General features: G+C 42.2%; 1 protein-coding gene across 1 annotated transcript in view; it reads left to right on the top strand.

Moving 5' to 3' along the window:
* LOC127579745 (myosin-16) overlaps positions 1 to 16,330 on the top strand; it is a 168,167-nt gene that overhangs the window by 101,697 nt on the left and 50,140 nt on the right. Inside the window, exons 8-11 of the mRNA XM_052032626.1 lie at positions 6,044 to 6,130; positions 8,275 to 8,520; positions 10,426 to 10,543; positions 12,403 to 12,530. Coding sequence (XP_051888586.1) covers positions 6,044 to 6,130; positions 8,275 to 8,520; positions 10,426 to 10,543; positions 12,403 to 12,530 — 579 coding nt within the window. The remainder of the gene's footprint in view (positions 1 to 6,043; positions 6,131 to 8,274; positions 8,521 to 10,425; positions 10,544 to 12,402; positions 12,531 to 16,330) is intronic.

The following is a 16,330-nucleotide window of genomic DNA, read 5'->3' as shown; positions in this document are numbered from 1 at the left end:
CTTGAGGGAGAGGGGCAGTGATATGGGTGGCAGCTGGAGAATGACAGGCTGAGTGGCCGAGGTGTGGATGAGTTTCCAAATCAAGAATAGGAGGAGGGGATGGGGATCCGAGGAATGATGCCATCTCTGCATGATTGGCAGGGGAAGTTGCGTCAAGCACGCAAGGGTGAGTCATGCTGGGAAGTGTCCAGTTGAAATCTCATGATACAAAACAAACCAAATAAGCATTTCACTCTGGGTTAAATTAATTTTCAATCACATAACTCTGAGGGAAAAATAACTGCATTAATTTCTTTCAAAGTGGCGAGTATTTGAATCAGAATGAATTCCAATATAAGTATTCTAAGTTTGGATGGATTGGTAGCAGATGTTTTTAAGATCTGATTTGTTGATTACTAATTAAACTTGGAAAGTTGTCTTAATGTGTTGCCCTGCCCAATGGCATACAGCAGGAAAGCACCCGATGGTGGTGATTCACAGTATGAGGGGGCCGCTGGTGTTCTAGATGTGCCCTCTTTATATTCTGTGGGTGGATTTTGTGCATTAGCACAGCTGTGTGTACAGGACACTTGGTCACACGGAGCCATTCGGATCTTGTGACTTCACCTTTGAAATAATCACAGATGGACAGTTGTTCAGAAGCCACATTCTTGAACTTTCTAATGAGGTTTATGCAGGTCAAAAATATAGCCTATGTGAGAGACTGGAGTCCGCTTGTATCTCCAGGCCTAACCGCAGATGATTGACATCTGTCTACCTATCTTGTCCATTGAATCTGGGGCACTGAATCCACTTGGTCTCCATAATAGGTGCTTGGAGGAAATGCACAATATAAATTGATCTTTACTAATGTTTCTGAATGCAAACGGTGCTAGTTTCTTTGAACCACAGCCAGTTAAGCCTGGAGTCTTAATTCCTTGGTCAGATTTTGATTCATGCAACAAGATGCAATTTTGTCAGATGTTTAATTCAATGGAAGCCAAAAAACAAATGTTACTAAAATGCCTTGAATTGAGGTGCAGACAAGCAGACTGAAATGTTGTTGATCATTCTTTAGTAAGTAATAGACCTAGTGTATTTTTATTCTGCTCCAAAAGTGGAGTTAATTGGATTCTCTACCAACTAATGAATTCCTCACCAACTTATGTCAGACCCATGCCTTTGATTTCTGGCGGGTGGCATGTCCAGCACATTCCACAGCTTAATTACAACAATCAATCAGTGCCTCTGACAGATCTACCCTCCAAGGTAAGCCTGGGAATAAACGGAAGAAATATATCATCTAATGTGCTACGTGAAGAGGTATCTTTGTCCCAACCCCAAGGCTAAAAACAAGTCTACTTTCATGTTGTTCATTTTGTCAAGGTGCAAGTGTTCTTTTCAACTTCAGTGGTAGTGTTGAAATGAGATAAAGCAGGGTTTGACAGAAAAGATGATATATTTGTTATACTTCTAACAGGTGTTCATCTCAGAGAGACTTTTCATCATTTCTTGAGTACTAAAATGTTACAGTTGTTTTGAGCAATCATCCACATTCCTGCATAACCTATATTTTGGGGGAAGAAAAGTTCCAATGTCCTCTCATGTTAATGGATGATACTGGGAACTGTATTATTAACTTCCTGCCAAGCCAAGCACTTCAACAAGACAATGTATTTAAACTGACTGAACTGTAAATCCACTGACAATTTAAAGAGCACGTTCATTCCAAACTAAATTGGAAATTCCCTGTCTAATATCTTTGCAAAGAGCCTTGCTCCTGGACAAGTATGGAATGTTTCTTAGCTGCATGTAATTATTTATTGAGAGTCATCCTGAATTTGGGAAGTAATTCCCAGGATTCTCTTGAAACCTGCTGGAAATCCTAGCCTTTTTTTCACATAAGAAACAAAGACTTGAATCTACATGGACGACTTAAGGATATCCCAGAGTTTTACAAACATTTGAAGTACTTGTACGAAGAAGGGTGATATAGAATTATGCCTAGCAAAGTGCCCTGAGTAGCAAAGGAATTATAATCTGTTTTTACTGGTGTTGAGAAACAAATAATGGTTGTAATAAAGAGAAAATTAGCCTTCACTTTGTCATAGTTCTTTGCTTCCACCTGAGGGTTCAGATGGACTCTTGGTTTAACGTTTCATCGAGAAGAGTTGATTTTCCTTCTATTAATTGACTGGTGGGAGTGTGCTGATAACACTTATGTCATCTGCTCGTCCTTATTGTAACCGAACTTTGAGCTGTGCCATTTCAAAGGACAGTTAACTTCATATTTCCTTATGACATAGAAGGAGGCTACTCAGCTCATCAAGTATATGCTGGCTCACAGAGCAATCCCATTCCTCCATGTCGTTGTGGGTCAGGAGTCACATATAAGACAGAGTAATTAAACAATGAAGGCACCAGTGATCCAATTGGTTCTTACAATGATCTGTTAGCTTCATTGTCACCATTATTGAAACTTCTTAAAAATTAATTTGGGGTGATTTAATTACTTGAACTTAAATCCCCAGCTGCTGCAGTGGCATTTGATCTCATGTCTCTGGTTGCTCGCTCAAGTCTCCAGATTACCTCCAGCAGTGCAGGGGTCCTTCAGTAACGTATTGGATATGTTGCAGGTTGGATTGCACATTCAAATCTCTGAAATGGGACACAACCCTAGTTTTATTTTAATTCAGAGACACAAGTGCCAGCAACTGAGCAACAACTCAATCAGGTAGACATGACCAAAACATTCTTAGTTTAGATTTATGGCAAATCTTTCACGTCTTTTAAATCCCCATTTTTTTTTACTGTAGTCTTTTGTTCCTCCCTGTTAAAGAAAATTGGTTCATGGGCTAATATTCCAATCATTTTACTTTGGTGCTAGAGTGCAGTGAAACAGAGTTCCCATAAACCCCTGGATCCCACATAAGATCCTGTCCACACATTGCTGATGAGGTTATTTTGAATAATAGTAATGCAGATATTAAGGGTAATTTATTCGAGGTGCTTTAAGGTCACTACAAGATTTGATGGTGCAGAGAGGGAACTGTTCTCTGAGGCAGCAAGGTTGCGAAAAAGAGGCATTTTCACAAACTTGGATTTGGGCTGCCCACTCATGAATAACATGAACACTGCTTCACACAAAAGGCAACGGAAACTGGAGCTCTCTCAGAAAAGGCAGATGGACACACGCACACCAGCTGCAGTGGAACTGTGGGTGGGACGGTACTCCCCTGTGGAAGATGCACTCCTCATGCCATTCTCTGGGCTGATTGACTCCTGTCCTGCAAGTGGGATTAGGTCCAAAGGCACAAAGCAAGGTTTTTCCTTCCTGCCCCAGTTAGGTAAACAACAGCCAGCTGGGCCACAAAGTTGATTGATCCTGGGACATTTGGTTTATATGTGTGATACATCAATCCACTAATCAGTCAGGAACTGATTAATTTTATTAGATCATAGGCAGTTGGAAAATCATACTTTTGATTGGAGCATAATCTTTCATGAATGAGAGGAAGTGACAGTTCATAGAGTGTGTAGCGCAGGGAAAGCACTGCTTCAAGTTGTGTTCTGGCACATATTTCTTCCTTCCTCAAATAGCTGAGCAAGCTAATCAAGTTCCCTCGAATTTATGGGTTTCTTTGCACAAATCATGCATTCAGCAGTTTAACCCGAGGATACTTGAAAAGTGCATATCAAGAAATGTTCTGTTCTGCAATTACTGAGCCAAAAGCAGCTCATAAATCAATAGGTAATCAGATAGTAAAGTGACAGTTTGTATCCAGTCATGGTTAGGAGAAGGTTAGAATCCAAGTGGAGCTTAGAATACAAGGAAACTTAGGAGCTCCTCTTTCCATTCCACCTCACCTGCATTTCAAGTTCCTCTCATCACACTGTGCAGACAGGGTGTACAACCATTCTGTGCAATAAGACTGGCTTCTGTTGGTGTCCTCTTAAGCTCCTTCCCTCCTGACACAGTCAGTGGCTAAGAAATTGTTCCACATCTCAAAAAGCATGTTAAACCCAGCAACATGCTCCACTGGTCTGGAGCTGATGAGGAAAACAGGTAGGTCAGAGAGGAGGGGTGGTGATGACCCAGAGAGACTTTGGTTTAGGATTGGGGGGGGGGGTGGTGGGGAGGGTGCGGTGGGGGGGGGGGGTTGGTGCTGAATAGGGAAGTTTGATCTTCATTTGGGTGGGGCAGGGTGAGAAACTTTTCACTGTCATCAGGACCTGAGGGTCAAGTGTGTGGCCAGGTGGGAGTCTGCCGAGGTCACGATCTGGCCGAGCTCAGATGAAAGGGGGTGACGGCAAGTGAAGGACAGTCGCAGTGACGGGAGGTGAAGTTTGAGGGAAATAAAAATCTTAAAGGAGGATCCAAGGGCCGGGCTCCCTGACCATTCACCACACCAGCAGGTCCACTTTACCCAGTGCTGGTAGCTGGTCTCACATGATGTCCAGCAGCTGTGCAAATGGTTCACACACTTCACAGATCACACATGGTCAAATTAACTTTTACTGAAGCAGGATCAAAGCCTTATTGTGCATAGCTGGGTGACTGCACCGTATGTATGGAGGACCCAGAGAAGACTGCACACGCCCATGCCATGGTCACGGGGTGCATAAAAACATTGTATAAAAAAACTTCTAAGCCTTTGCAAACCTGAAACATTAACTGTTTCTCTTTCCACAGATGCTGCCTGACCTGATGAGTTTTTCCAGCATTTCATGTTTGTGTTTCAGAATTTCAAGGCCGTTGTTTACAAATGTTTACTGATCTTCACAGCGTGACAATTAAACCTATTTTATATGGGATTAAGCTGCCTGTTGAAGGCCAGGGTCGGTGGTGTAGTGCAGCCCAGGTTGTGTTAGTTGCTGGAGTTGCTGTCTGGCATGGCTCCACTTGTAGGCTTTGGAATGGTGTTAAATTTCTCCCAGTTACCCTGTTAAATGCTACTGCTATAATTATTTGTGATTTGATGGAATAGTCTGGCTGAGGTTAAGAAAATTGCAGAGCAAATGTAAACCTGAGGATGAACTTCCTGATGAGGAACTGGATGGAAGACGGGCACCGTGCTAATGAACCCTGTTCCATTGTCACTTGTGGCACACAGCTATTCTCATTTATCAACACCTTTAACTTCACTTAGCTTTTATGCAACCTTCACCGTAAGGAGAACTCATCGGCGGGCAGGCACAATAGTTTAGCGGTTAGCATAACGCTATTATAGCGCCAGCGACCCGGGTTCGATTCCGGCCACTGTCTGGAAGGAGTTTGTACGTTCTCCCCGTGTCTGCGTGGGTTTCCTCCGAGTGCTCCGCTTTTCCTCCCACATTCCAAAGACGTACGGGTTAGGAAGTTGTGGGCATGCTAGGTTGGCGCCGGATGTGTGGCAACACTTGCGGGCTGCCCCCAGAACACTTCACGCAAAGATGCATTTCACTGTGTGTTTCGAGGTACATGTGACTAATAAAGATATCTTATCATCATCTCATTTCTGGGCCCCAAGCCCACACCAGTCTTCATTTCAAAGCTACACCAACGATCTAATCGCATTTTCTTTGATCTTATACTGTCGCAGATTCATACAGCTCAGAAATGGGTCTTTTGGCCCACTAAATCCCAACTGACTATCAAACACCCATCTACACTGAAGGTATACTGATTCCATTTTATTCTCTCTATGATCCCATCCACTCCACCCCTTCCCCCTTGATTCCACCATTCACCTGCACACACAAGGCAACTTACAGTGGATCATCAAAACGTACCAACCCACATGACTTTTGGATGTGGGAAGAAACTACATCACCTGGAGGAAACCCACATGGTCACAGGGAGAACATGTAAACTCCATACACACACCAGGGGTCAGGTTTGAAGGGAGGCAGCTTTCCTACCAGCTTTGCCAGGGTGCTGCCTCTTACTTCATGGATCTTAATTTTGAAGCAAATGACAGCATCTCCACAAGAGTTCATGGAAATTCTAATCTGGAATGTGAGAAACATGGCGTTGAACTGAACTTTCCAGTGATTCGGTGAAATGTACTTCTCCCGTCCACAGGTGGAGAAACAGCGAGCTGATCTTACCAGGGAACTGGAAGACCTTACTGATAGACTGGAGGAAGCTGGTGGAGTCACCGCATCCCAGGTAGAAATTCAGTGCTTCTTTTCTTTGCCTGCTCTTTATTATTTACCTTAATTTATTTGTCTGTATTCATAGGAGCCTTTCCCAGATGCAGTGGAAGGAAGGATTATCCATAATAGGCAGAGACAGTGTGAACATGTTAATGTAGATTTGCTTTGCTGGGCACTGTCAAAGTAAGCTCTTTCTTCTGAATGTATTAATGATTTTTCAAGAATTTAAATCTCTGTGCTATTTACAAAGTCACTGCTGCATCACAGCTGGACAGAATCTCTCCAAGATCCCTGATTTGCTTATTAATAAAATTGAAATATAGAAAATCCTTTTGCAAGTTTCTTTGCCTTAATCATCTTTTCATATGCTTCTACAAAGCCAATGTTATTCATTCAAATTCTTCTAGGGAGATGGAATAAACTTCATGTCAGTGGTGAAGGGAAGCACTGGTAATTGCATGAAGCGGAATGCCTCATTATATGTATACTTTTACCACTAAACCTGTCGGGAATAGAGTGCTTTCAGTAAATTTTTCCTCCAGCAAAAAGTTCAGCATAGGTCAAAGAAAATTCCTTTGGTTTGTGGTAAATCTGTATATTACTTATGTCTATGATTTTGGTCTTATAGCTGATGTTTTCTGAAATTCTCTGGCGCCTCAGTGAGTGGCTAAACCAACCAATTTATTACCAAACCATTTACAGGGAGGAATTCCTTATTAAACAGTTTGGTTTCATTCATTGCATTGGGTTCAGTACCTCTGGGATGAGGATCAGGGAGGAAATCAGCCAGCTACTTGCCCCTGATGTTAACCAGTGACACTCTTCTGAAAATTGGATGCCGCATTCAGCTATGATCCTGGGACAAGTTGTGCCAGACCTTCACTGTCTGCACTGATGCAGTGGTACTGGGTTGTTGGCCTCAGTGTCTGTGGAAGGTACCCAAACCTCTCCGCTGAATCCCCCAGCAGCTGAGGGTTAGGATTGGTCTATTAGGTTTCAGCAGAATGGTGGGAGTCAAGGCCACATTGTGAGCCTGATTTAGAAATAACCTCTATTTTGTTTTATAAATTGTTCATTTTCTGTTTTTAACATCATGAAGCCATAATGTAAAATATCAGGGATGAAATTAACATCAAGTTCTCCCTCCCTCCACACCCACGACCTCGCTCTCGACACACCCGTGTATACATTCTCTTTTGCATTCTCACCCTTGCACACAGGCAGAGGGAGAGTGAGACATGGGATAGGGGTGTGTCGGAGAGAGAGAGAGAAATGGAGTGAGGTGTCTGGGGGGTGGTGGTAGGGAGATACATAAAGAAGGGGGAGATGCACCATTTTAATCTTGTCTCCGAGAAAGGTTTTGGCACATTTGGTTGCTGTTTTTATGAACCAACTGGTGCAGATTACATCAGGGGTCATTTTGACACTGAGTGATAATGAACTTGCCATCCGTTTTGCATCCCACCTACTTTTGAACTTCCATTGAAGTTAGAAGGGTTTTCATAGAGCAGATGCAGGAAACATGGATTAGAGAGGGTCCATGCAAGAATGTGTCTTCCTTTCACCACCACCACCTAACCTAACTGGGGTCACTGTTATGAAACTGGATGGGCGGCACGGTAGCGTAGCAGTTAGCGCGACGCTATTACAGCGCCAGCGATCGGGGTTCGATTCCCGTTGCTGTCTGTAAGGAGTTTGTACGTTCTCCCATGTCTGCGTGGGTTTCCGCTGGGTGCTCCCGTTTCCTCCCACATTCTAAAGACGTACGGATAGGTTAATTTGGGGTTTAAAATGGGTGGCGGGGACTCGTTGGGCCGGAAGGGCCTGTTACCACGCTGTAAGTAAAATTTAAGATTTTAAAAAAAACTTTTATCTCCTGTCCAACAAGAGCATCTCAGATTTAAGTGGAATTAACTGAAAATGCCAGAAGTTCTCAGCAGGTTAAGCAGAGTTTCTGGAAAGAGAACCAGAGTTAATATTTTGGGTCAATGACCTTCTGACATTCATTTGTCATCTTTAATATTGTAACAAGTCTCAAGGTATTTCACAGGAGCATTATCAACATTTGCCCGACTGAAAGGTCCTAATAATCAGGGTTAAGGACATGAAATGATTCCTCGCATTTAATTATCTTGTTTTAAAACCTTTCTCCTGGAGATCGAGATGAACAAGAAGCGGGAGTCAGAATTGCTACGGCTGCGGCGTGAGTTGGAGGAAGCCACACTGCAGTCGGAGACCACGGCTGCAGCTCTTCGCAAGAAGCACGGGGACACGGTGGTGGAAATAACTGAGCAGTATGAGAACCTGCAGAGGCTACGCGTGAAAACAGAGAAAGAAAAGCAAAGCATGAAACTGGAACTAGACAGCATGAGCCTCACCATTGATGGCCTTCAAAAAAGCAAGGTATTATGGTTACTATTTTAAGAATTGGTGGAACACTTAAATGCATTTGCAATTGCCAATTAGCAGGGCAAAGTACTTCCTATTTGGAAATAATTGTGTTTTCTGATTGAGTACAGCCAGTGAGTGTTAGGTGGGTTTTGCTGTGTTCTTAGTAGACGGGATCTATTTAAACAGCCCCTTCAAACCACAGCAGGGTGTCCTGAGCATAATTTGTTCCTCTGCTCCTGCTTTGGATGTGCTCCAGGGGTAAGGTTATCCTTTGGGACACAGTCAAGGGAAAACTGGTATTGATGCAATCTGAGTTGCACGGTGGGATCTCACCCAGTTGTGTGCTCCCTTAATGCACGGGGAGTAAAGAGACTGCCCATTGTGAAATTGAGACTTGTTACCCTAAAGGTCTCGAGTTTGTCCATCTGTAGTTGGTAGGATGGGTGGAAAAGGCCTTGGCATCAGTGGATTAAATTTAATACAATGCATAAAATGTAATAATAGTGCCTACTCTGATGAATTACCTTGACTGTGTGAGTGAAAGTTATTGCTCATCTGCTCTTGCCTTTAACTACCACAAAGTCAAATTACATGTCAACATTCATTGTCCAGATTCCTTGTGGTAAGTATAAAAGGGCATTTATAGTGTGTGGGTAAATTAAAATCTGAAAGGAGGAAATGAAAATGTAGATATCCATTGCATTTAAAGAAGGGAACCGTTTTAAGGCAGTCTTTACGTCACCTTTTCCCTTCTTGTTCAAGTTTGAGAATGACCAGTAGATGAGAGTGCACTATCAATCAGCACATTCTCCATTCAGCAACAATTGTCATATTCCTTTCCTTATGTTGCAAGCCAACCATGTGCCTCTTCCTCTTCACCTTCACCAAGGTCTCCAAGTAACATGCAAAAAAACATTTACAGTTGTGGACATCGCTGGCAGTTATTGTCCATCCTAAGTTGTCCCTGACCTGAGAGGGCAGATAAAAGTCAATCACACTGTTGGGTATAGTGACTAAAAGACAGTGGGATAAGAATGGTAGATTTCCTGAAGTGCATTAGTGAACCAGATGGTTTTTTGCAACAGTACGGAGTTTCATGGTTACTGTTACAGAACTAGCTTTATTCCAAATATATTTATTACCCCTTCACCAGAAGGTTAACCATTAGGCTCCACATCCCTCTATGTTGTCCTATATATTCCACCAACTTGCAATCCCTGAAAGTCAGTTGAAGTCGTTCAGTCTGGCTTGATTTGTGCTAGGCCCTTACAAAATTGGGATTCAGCATTTAGCAGCATAACTAGAGATAGCTGGATGTTAAAATTATGATGGCACTTGGCATAAATGTGATGCATTATTTGTGCACTTGGATTAATTGTGATCTCTGCACCTGTCTTCCAGTGCTGTCACCACCCCCGACTTCCCTCCAGTTTTTTGGATAAGATTTCAAACACACTGTTGGGCATTTGGTATAGAAAGTTGAGTTTATTGTTATATGCACAAGTACATGGATGCACAGGTGCAATTAAAAATTTACTCGCAGCAGCATTACAGGCACATAGCATCCGATACACAACATTCACAAGAAAAACATAAATTAACAAAATAAATTATGCAAAATTATACAAAAAAGAATACAATTATAACACAAGAAAACAAAGTCCATTGGAGAGCAAAGTGGTCATAGTGTTGCTATATTGAGGTAGCCACACTACACCGTGGTATGATGTACACCACAGCATCCTGGATACACTGAACACCCAATTTGGAAAAGCAATCCTTTGACATTTCACATCTCAGTGCCAAAATTCACTAGAATTATAAATTCAGGTGTTTTCTCTTTAATACCTCTCTCAAAAAACATGTTAAACGCTGATTCCAAGCAGCCCTGAAGCTTTGTAGTATTCTTGTGTCCAGGTGGCAGGTGATGCACAGATTCGAAAGCTCGAAGATTTGCTGTCGGAAGCCACTTCCCGAAATGAGGATCTGCAGCGTTCTCTCACTGAGCAGAGCCTAGGCAAAACAAGACTGACAGGTATGGAAGAAGAGATTATTACAATGGAGATAGAGTTAATTGTTTGTGCTGTATTCAAAGAGTAAGTTAGTGACAAATCCTTTTGGCCTTTGGTGCACATTTTGAACCTGTTAACAATCTGAGGTGGAGTTTTCTATTTGGCCACAAAAGTGAACAATTCTTCCAAAGTATGCTTGAAAATGCAGTTCTAGGGACAGTTCAAGGTCTCAGTAAAATTCTTATGGTCAAAAATATAAAATCCTTACTTACCAATGCACTTTGGTAGCATAGTAGCATATTTTCTTTCTTTTAGAAGGTTTTCTTGATATATTTAAGTTCAGTTTCATTCACACAGCAGAAAATGGATTTATAATGAAAATCTTGCACATTTCTCTGTCTGTGGGTGTAATTTAAAATTGTTGAACATTTCTTTAGAAATATGCTTAGGCTTTTAATTTCATTATCGTACACTACTAAACCTTTTTTGAAATTAAGTTATTTTTGAGACAAAAAAATGTTACACCCAGAGATTGCTGAGTACCTGAAATGCACTGCCTGAGAAAGTGGTGGAAGCAGTGTCACTGACAGCCTTTAGGAAGTGTCTAGACGAGCACTTGAACCGTCTAGACATAGAAGGCTGTGGGCCAAGTGCTGGGCGGTGGGATTAATGTAGATGGATGCCCACTGGTTAGCATGGATTTGGTGGGCTGAATGGCCTGTTTCCATGCTGTATGACTCTAAGTACCTACTAATGGCCCTGTGGCTATGAAAATAAATCCAACATAAAGAACCTCACCAAATTAGAACTATCGGGAAAATCTCACAATTTTGAATGGGACAGGACAAATATGAGCAAATTCTTTTGTTGTGTCAGTATAGCATATCAGAGAACACAGAAACATACCTCTGTGTAAAATTCCATGATGCCTGCAGATTACTGTGGCATTACTAGTCTGAACAAGCAAAGACTCTACCCTCTATCTCCAATAACCAGAATAACCTTGCTGACATGCAGTAGCGATGTGTGCTGCTGCCTTTGTTTCACAAGGCTAATGAGAGAGGCGAATCTGATCGCTCGTTTTAGCCTAACAATTTCAAAATGCCAACTGGGATTTTGTCAGCTGGCTGTGTTAATTTGCTGCCCAGTCTCCACCTGGGCTCAATTTCCACTAAATCCTGGGTTAAAGTTACTGGATTTGGTATTATTTCTTTTGGCATTGGCTGTTGGCCTGGTCATACACTTCCTACTGAGCCTCCTGCTGGGCCCAACAATAATGAAGGCCAATAATAGTTTTTGCTTTGGGGAACAATTTTAATAGTTATAAATCCTATGTCATAAATTACAAATCACCTGTTGGTTGTATTTTGTTCCATCTGCAATGTCTGGGTTCTACCTGGATAAAGTGAACATATCACATTTTTTCTTTGCTTTAATATACTGGAAATGCACAGTAGGACACCTGAAGAGAGAGAAGATAATTAACCTCTCCTGTACATACCCCTTGTCGGAACTGAAAACAAAAGTTGTGATTGTTCAATTTAATACGGTTACTGGGGAAAAAATATAGAGAGAAGAGGGTGGAGGGAGATTAAAACAAAGACTAACGTCATGGACGGAGAATTATTGGGTCCAACTATCTACAAATTGTTCAATGGAAAACAATTCAAATGATATTAAAGAGTATCTGAGCAGGACATTGGAAATGCCAGAAGGATGTGTGAATAGTAAGACAACGAAAGGAAGTGGAAGAACCCCAGGCAATGAAAAATGGTCTAAAAATGGAGGAAACTAAAACAAAAGACCTGAAAGCACCAGAGGAACTGGGTTGGCTAAACTCATGTTCTTTAGATTGTAATTCTGGTGCTATTTGTTGTTTCAGCTGAAAATAATGATTTAACTCGCCAGCTGGAGGAGGCGGAGAACAAAATAGGTCAACTGAACAGGTCAAAGATCATCCTGACATCACAAGTTGAAGACTTGAAAAAGCAGATTGATGATGAATCAAAGGTAATTAAAGAATTGTGAATAATGAATTGATGTTTATTGATTATTTTAATGCTACTTGATCCAATCAGTGATCAGAGTTCCCTGTATTTTTCTACTGTGTACCAGGAGTGTGAATATACACATGCAGAAGTAAGAACATTTAATGAGATTCTGCTTTTTAATTAGACAATGATCTGCCAGAGTTGAAGTTATTGATCCTCAATAATCCCCAAATCTCACTTCTACATAAAACTCAAAGCATTCAAAATGATGTTGGTAAAAACTATTGCACTAACATTTGAGAGTTCTGATGTTTATGTTCTGTGTGTTTTGACATATCTTACAATGACCTAATTTTGAGTTAATGCAATCTGCTTGAATTCAGGTGCTCGCAAGTAAGAATACACATTCTGTGTTGTATCTCCTTGCGGGTTATTAACTATTTTGTAATTTTTCTGATACTTTAGTTACAGTCAAATATACATTGATTTTGTGCCACAGCATTGCAAATGATTGGCCAAACATACCTACACAAAATGTTTGCATCTTCCTCTTCCATCTGGAGACACATCCACTATACATTCAGTACACTAAGGATTAAGTAAAAAGTGATGATTTGTAGGAAGCATACAAGTATTTATGTCATTTAGTATTTCACTGCAGATATGGAAATGTATATTGATCATTGCCTGGTGGGAAAGGCAATGGGCGTGAAGATAGGCAAGGAAATGGGAGAAATAGCCCCCACCCATTGTTGTCCCTTACCTGCTCCAGTTTTGGCCTGAAATCAGTTAGAGTGAAAAGTTTCCAACTACTTTCCTCGAGGTGAAGAGTATTGAATGTGAGTCATGGGTGTCTCAAGCTGTTCCAAGCAGTGCCAAGATGGAGAGGCATGAACACTGAGCTAGATCTGTCATCAGGTTCAATAACTCAGTCAGGTTTCTGGGACCCAGGTGCACCGCGCCTGTGTGGTCCTATGTGATCGCCAGGAACTGTGATGAATTCTGGAAAAGGCAAAAGTGCAGACCCAAGCTAAACTGGCAGTGACCCACAACAGTGCGGAGCCAGGGAAGCCATTTCTTCTCCTGTCAACCAAATGAAAGCCACACATCCAGTGCTTTAGGACATTTCTTTAATTTGCCTGTTCTTGGGATGACTGCACAATGAGAAGTATTTATTGCGCAATTGCAACTGCTCATAAGCTGTGGAGGGCTTACATCACCGCACAGCTTGTGGTGGAAGGTCCTTCCTTGAGGTAAGGAGTTGTCAGATGTCAGCCCAGCAATAAGGAGGGAATGCCGTTACATTTCCAAGTCAGGATCTTGTGCGACTTAGAAGGCAAACCGACGTTTGCTGTGTAGTTGCTGTTTGTGAGGTGTTGGACCAAAGGCCTGGGTGAGCTGTGACATTGCACCTTGTTAATGGTGCACAACTACAGCCATGCTGAGTCGGTGGTGCAGTGAATGGATATCCAAGACACTAAATGGAGTGTCAAATAAATGGATGTTCTATTTCTTGTGTTGGTTAGTTTTGTAGCAATGCAGCAATTTAAAATCTTTTTCTTTAATAAGAGTTCCAAGGCTTCTGTTGACACTCAATGGACTTCTGTAGTATCCTGTGCATCAAACAAAGAAACACTAATGTCCCGCTTAGTGTGATGGTCTGTTTTCGAGCCATGATCTGTTTTGCAACTCTTGTTCCTCCAGTCCAAACACAGGGACATACCCTTGTCCTTTAAAATAGACATCTGCTTGGGTTTTACACCAGTCTGCTGGGAACCTGACGTGAATCCTTGCCCTTCACTGGCACTCCCCCAGCAACGAATCACCCAACAGCTATGTGCGAAGAGCGGCCCGTGAGGGCTGAGAGATGCGGCCACTCAGCTCTGAGATGTGGGGCTCAGGGCTGCCCCCTGGCGGGAACGGGGTGTATGACCATTGCTGGAGACTGGCAGCACCAGCTCCATGGTGCTGACAGTCTGCCCAGATCCTGGGGTCTCTCTCATCACCTCCTGCTGGATGTGATGGAAGCTGCTCGCTCCCAGCCCTGACATTTCCTGACAGTAACACATTCAACAGTGGTTGCTGACTGTTGAAAAATGACAAGTGGGGGAGAGCTGTGTGGCCAGAGGGGGAGACATGCTCGTCAATGTTATTTTAGTGTTTCAGTACAGATCTGAAACTGAGTATTGATTTTACCTGGCAGAGCTGATCTCCATCATGTCCAACAGGAGGTGATGAGAGAAACCTTTGGATCTGGATAGTCTGTCGACACAAGGAGTAGGTGCTGCCATTTCCCAGCAATGACCCACCAGCCAGGCGGCAGTCCTGAGCTACAAATCTCAGTGCTGGTCCATCAACACCAGCTCTCCCAGGCTGCTTCTCCGCATCGAGCCATGGGGTGACTTACTGCTGGATTCGCACCAGGTTCCTGGCATAGCAAGGCTGTCAGTCATGCATATCTCCGTATATAGTGAACCCTTTTAGTACTGATTCCATCAGCATTTTCATTCCTGACCACACATCCTGAGTGCCAAGTGAGGTACCAGTGTAAAGACAGGGCTGTGTCTGTTGTAACTCAAAGATTACATGGGCAGCTAGTGTGGAGAATGTTTTCAGTCGCAGATGGTTGCTTTCTGTTTCTTTTTCGCTCAGGTGGAAAGCTGAACAGACTCTCTGTTGGGTTAAGCTTTTGATGCCAGATCTTGCCTTTGTTGATGGTCTTTTCCACTCATTTTGAATAAGTCACATTAAAAAGAAGTTAAACCAATATAACAGCAGCCAGATGCCTGCGTAGGTCAGGCTCAGATCCTTGTGCTGTTAAATTACCAATCGTTAAATCCGTTTTAGGTTCATAAAGTGTGTGCCACAATGTCAAATTCATACAGCATGATTCATGTTTGGAAGACAAAAGATAATGATGTCTCCAGTGGATAATTGGAAAGCTATTTGATTTAAGACAGGTTGGAGGGATGTTAATCTTCAGCATTCTGGTACTAGCATGTTGGGAATGGAGGCATCTACCCCATGTTATTTCCCATCATTCATTTTAATGGATGGAAAATGAGGGGGAAGGTGTGTGCCAAAATTTTTCAATGTGTAGTCCAGAATCCAGAGCACCGATATATGGGTTTCCTTGCATTGCTCACTGCAGCTTAATATCTCTTTGGTTCGACTGTTTTCCATTCAATATATGGAAGAGGGATCATGTGGCCTGTCCAAAGCTTTCAGTTATGACTCCCAGAGGGATTACAATCCATTGGGTTTTACTCAGCAGCTTGACAGGTTAGAGGTAGGAGCTGCCGATGAAGCTGATTATTAGGACGGAAACGGCAAAGGTGTTCCTGAACATGAGCACGTGGTTCAAATCAGGGACTGCAGGATGCTGCCCTACCTCCAGCTTCCAGTCCAGGTGGCAGTGGAGCCATGGAACTGAATCTGTGACAAGCTTTTTATCTGTTTCTGTGCTGGTGTACCTTTCTCTATCCAACAGCTTTCTTTAACCCTGACAATAAATCATTTTATTTCCAAGCAAAAAAGTAATTTAATCTGTTGTTATTATAACATAGCTTAAATTATTACTGAACCATCTTTACCACAAATGTGCATTATCCTCAAAGACTACACATTAATAAAACACTGAACCTAAAGATAAGAACAACAGAACATAAAAAAGCAGGAGCAGGCAAAGGAAACTCAGCCAATCAAGCCTGCTCCACCATTCAATATAATCATGGCATTATCTATTCTGCACCATTTCCCCATAGCCCTCAAATTCCTTGATTTTCTTTTCAACAATTTATCTCCTTCCACATTAAATAC

Source organism: Pristis pectinata, chromosome 18 (assembly GCF_009764475.1).
Source record: "Pristis pectinata isolate sPriPec2 chromosome 18, sPriPec2.1.pri, whole genome shotgun sequence".
Lineage (NCBI taxonomy): Eukaryota > Metazoa > Chordata > Chondrichthyes > Rhinopristiformes > Pristidae > Pristis > Pristis pectinata.
The sequence above is the reverse complement of the archived record's forward strand: the minus strand, read 5'-3'. Positions and strand labels throughout refer to the sequence as shown.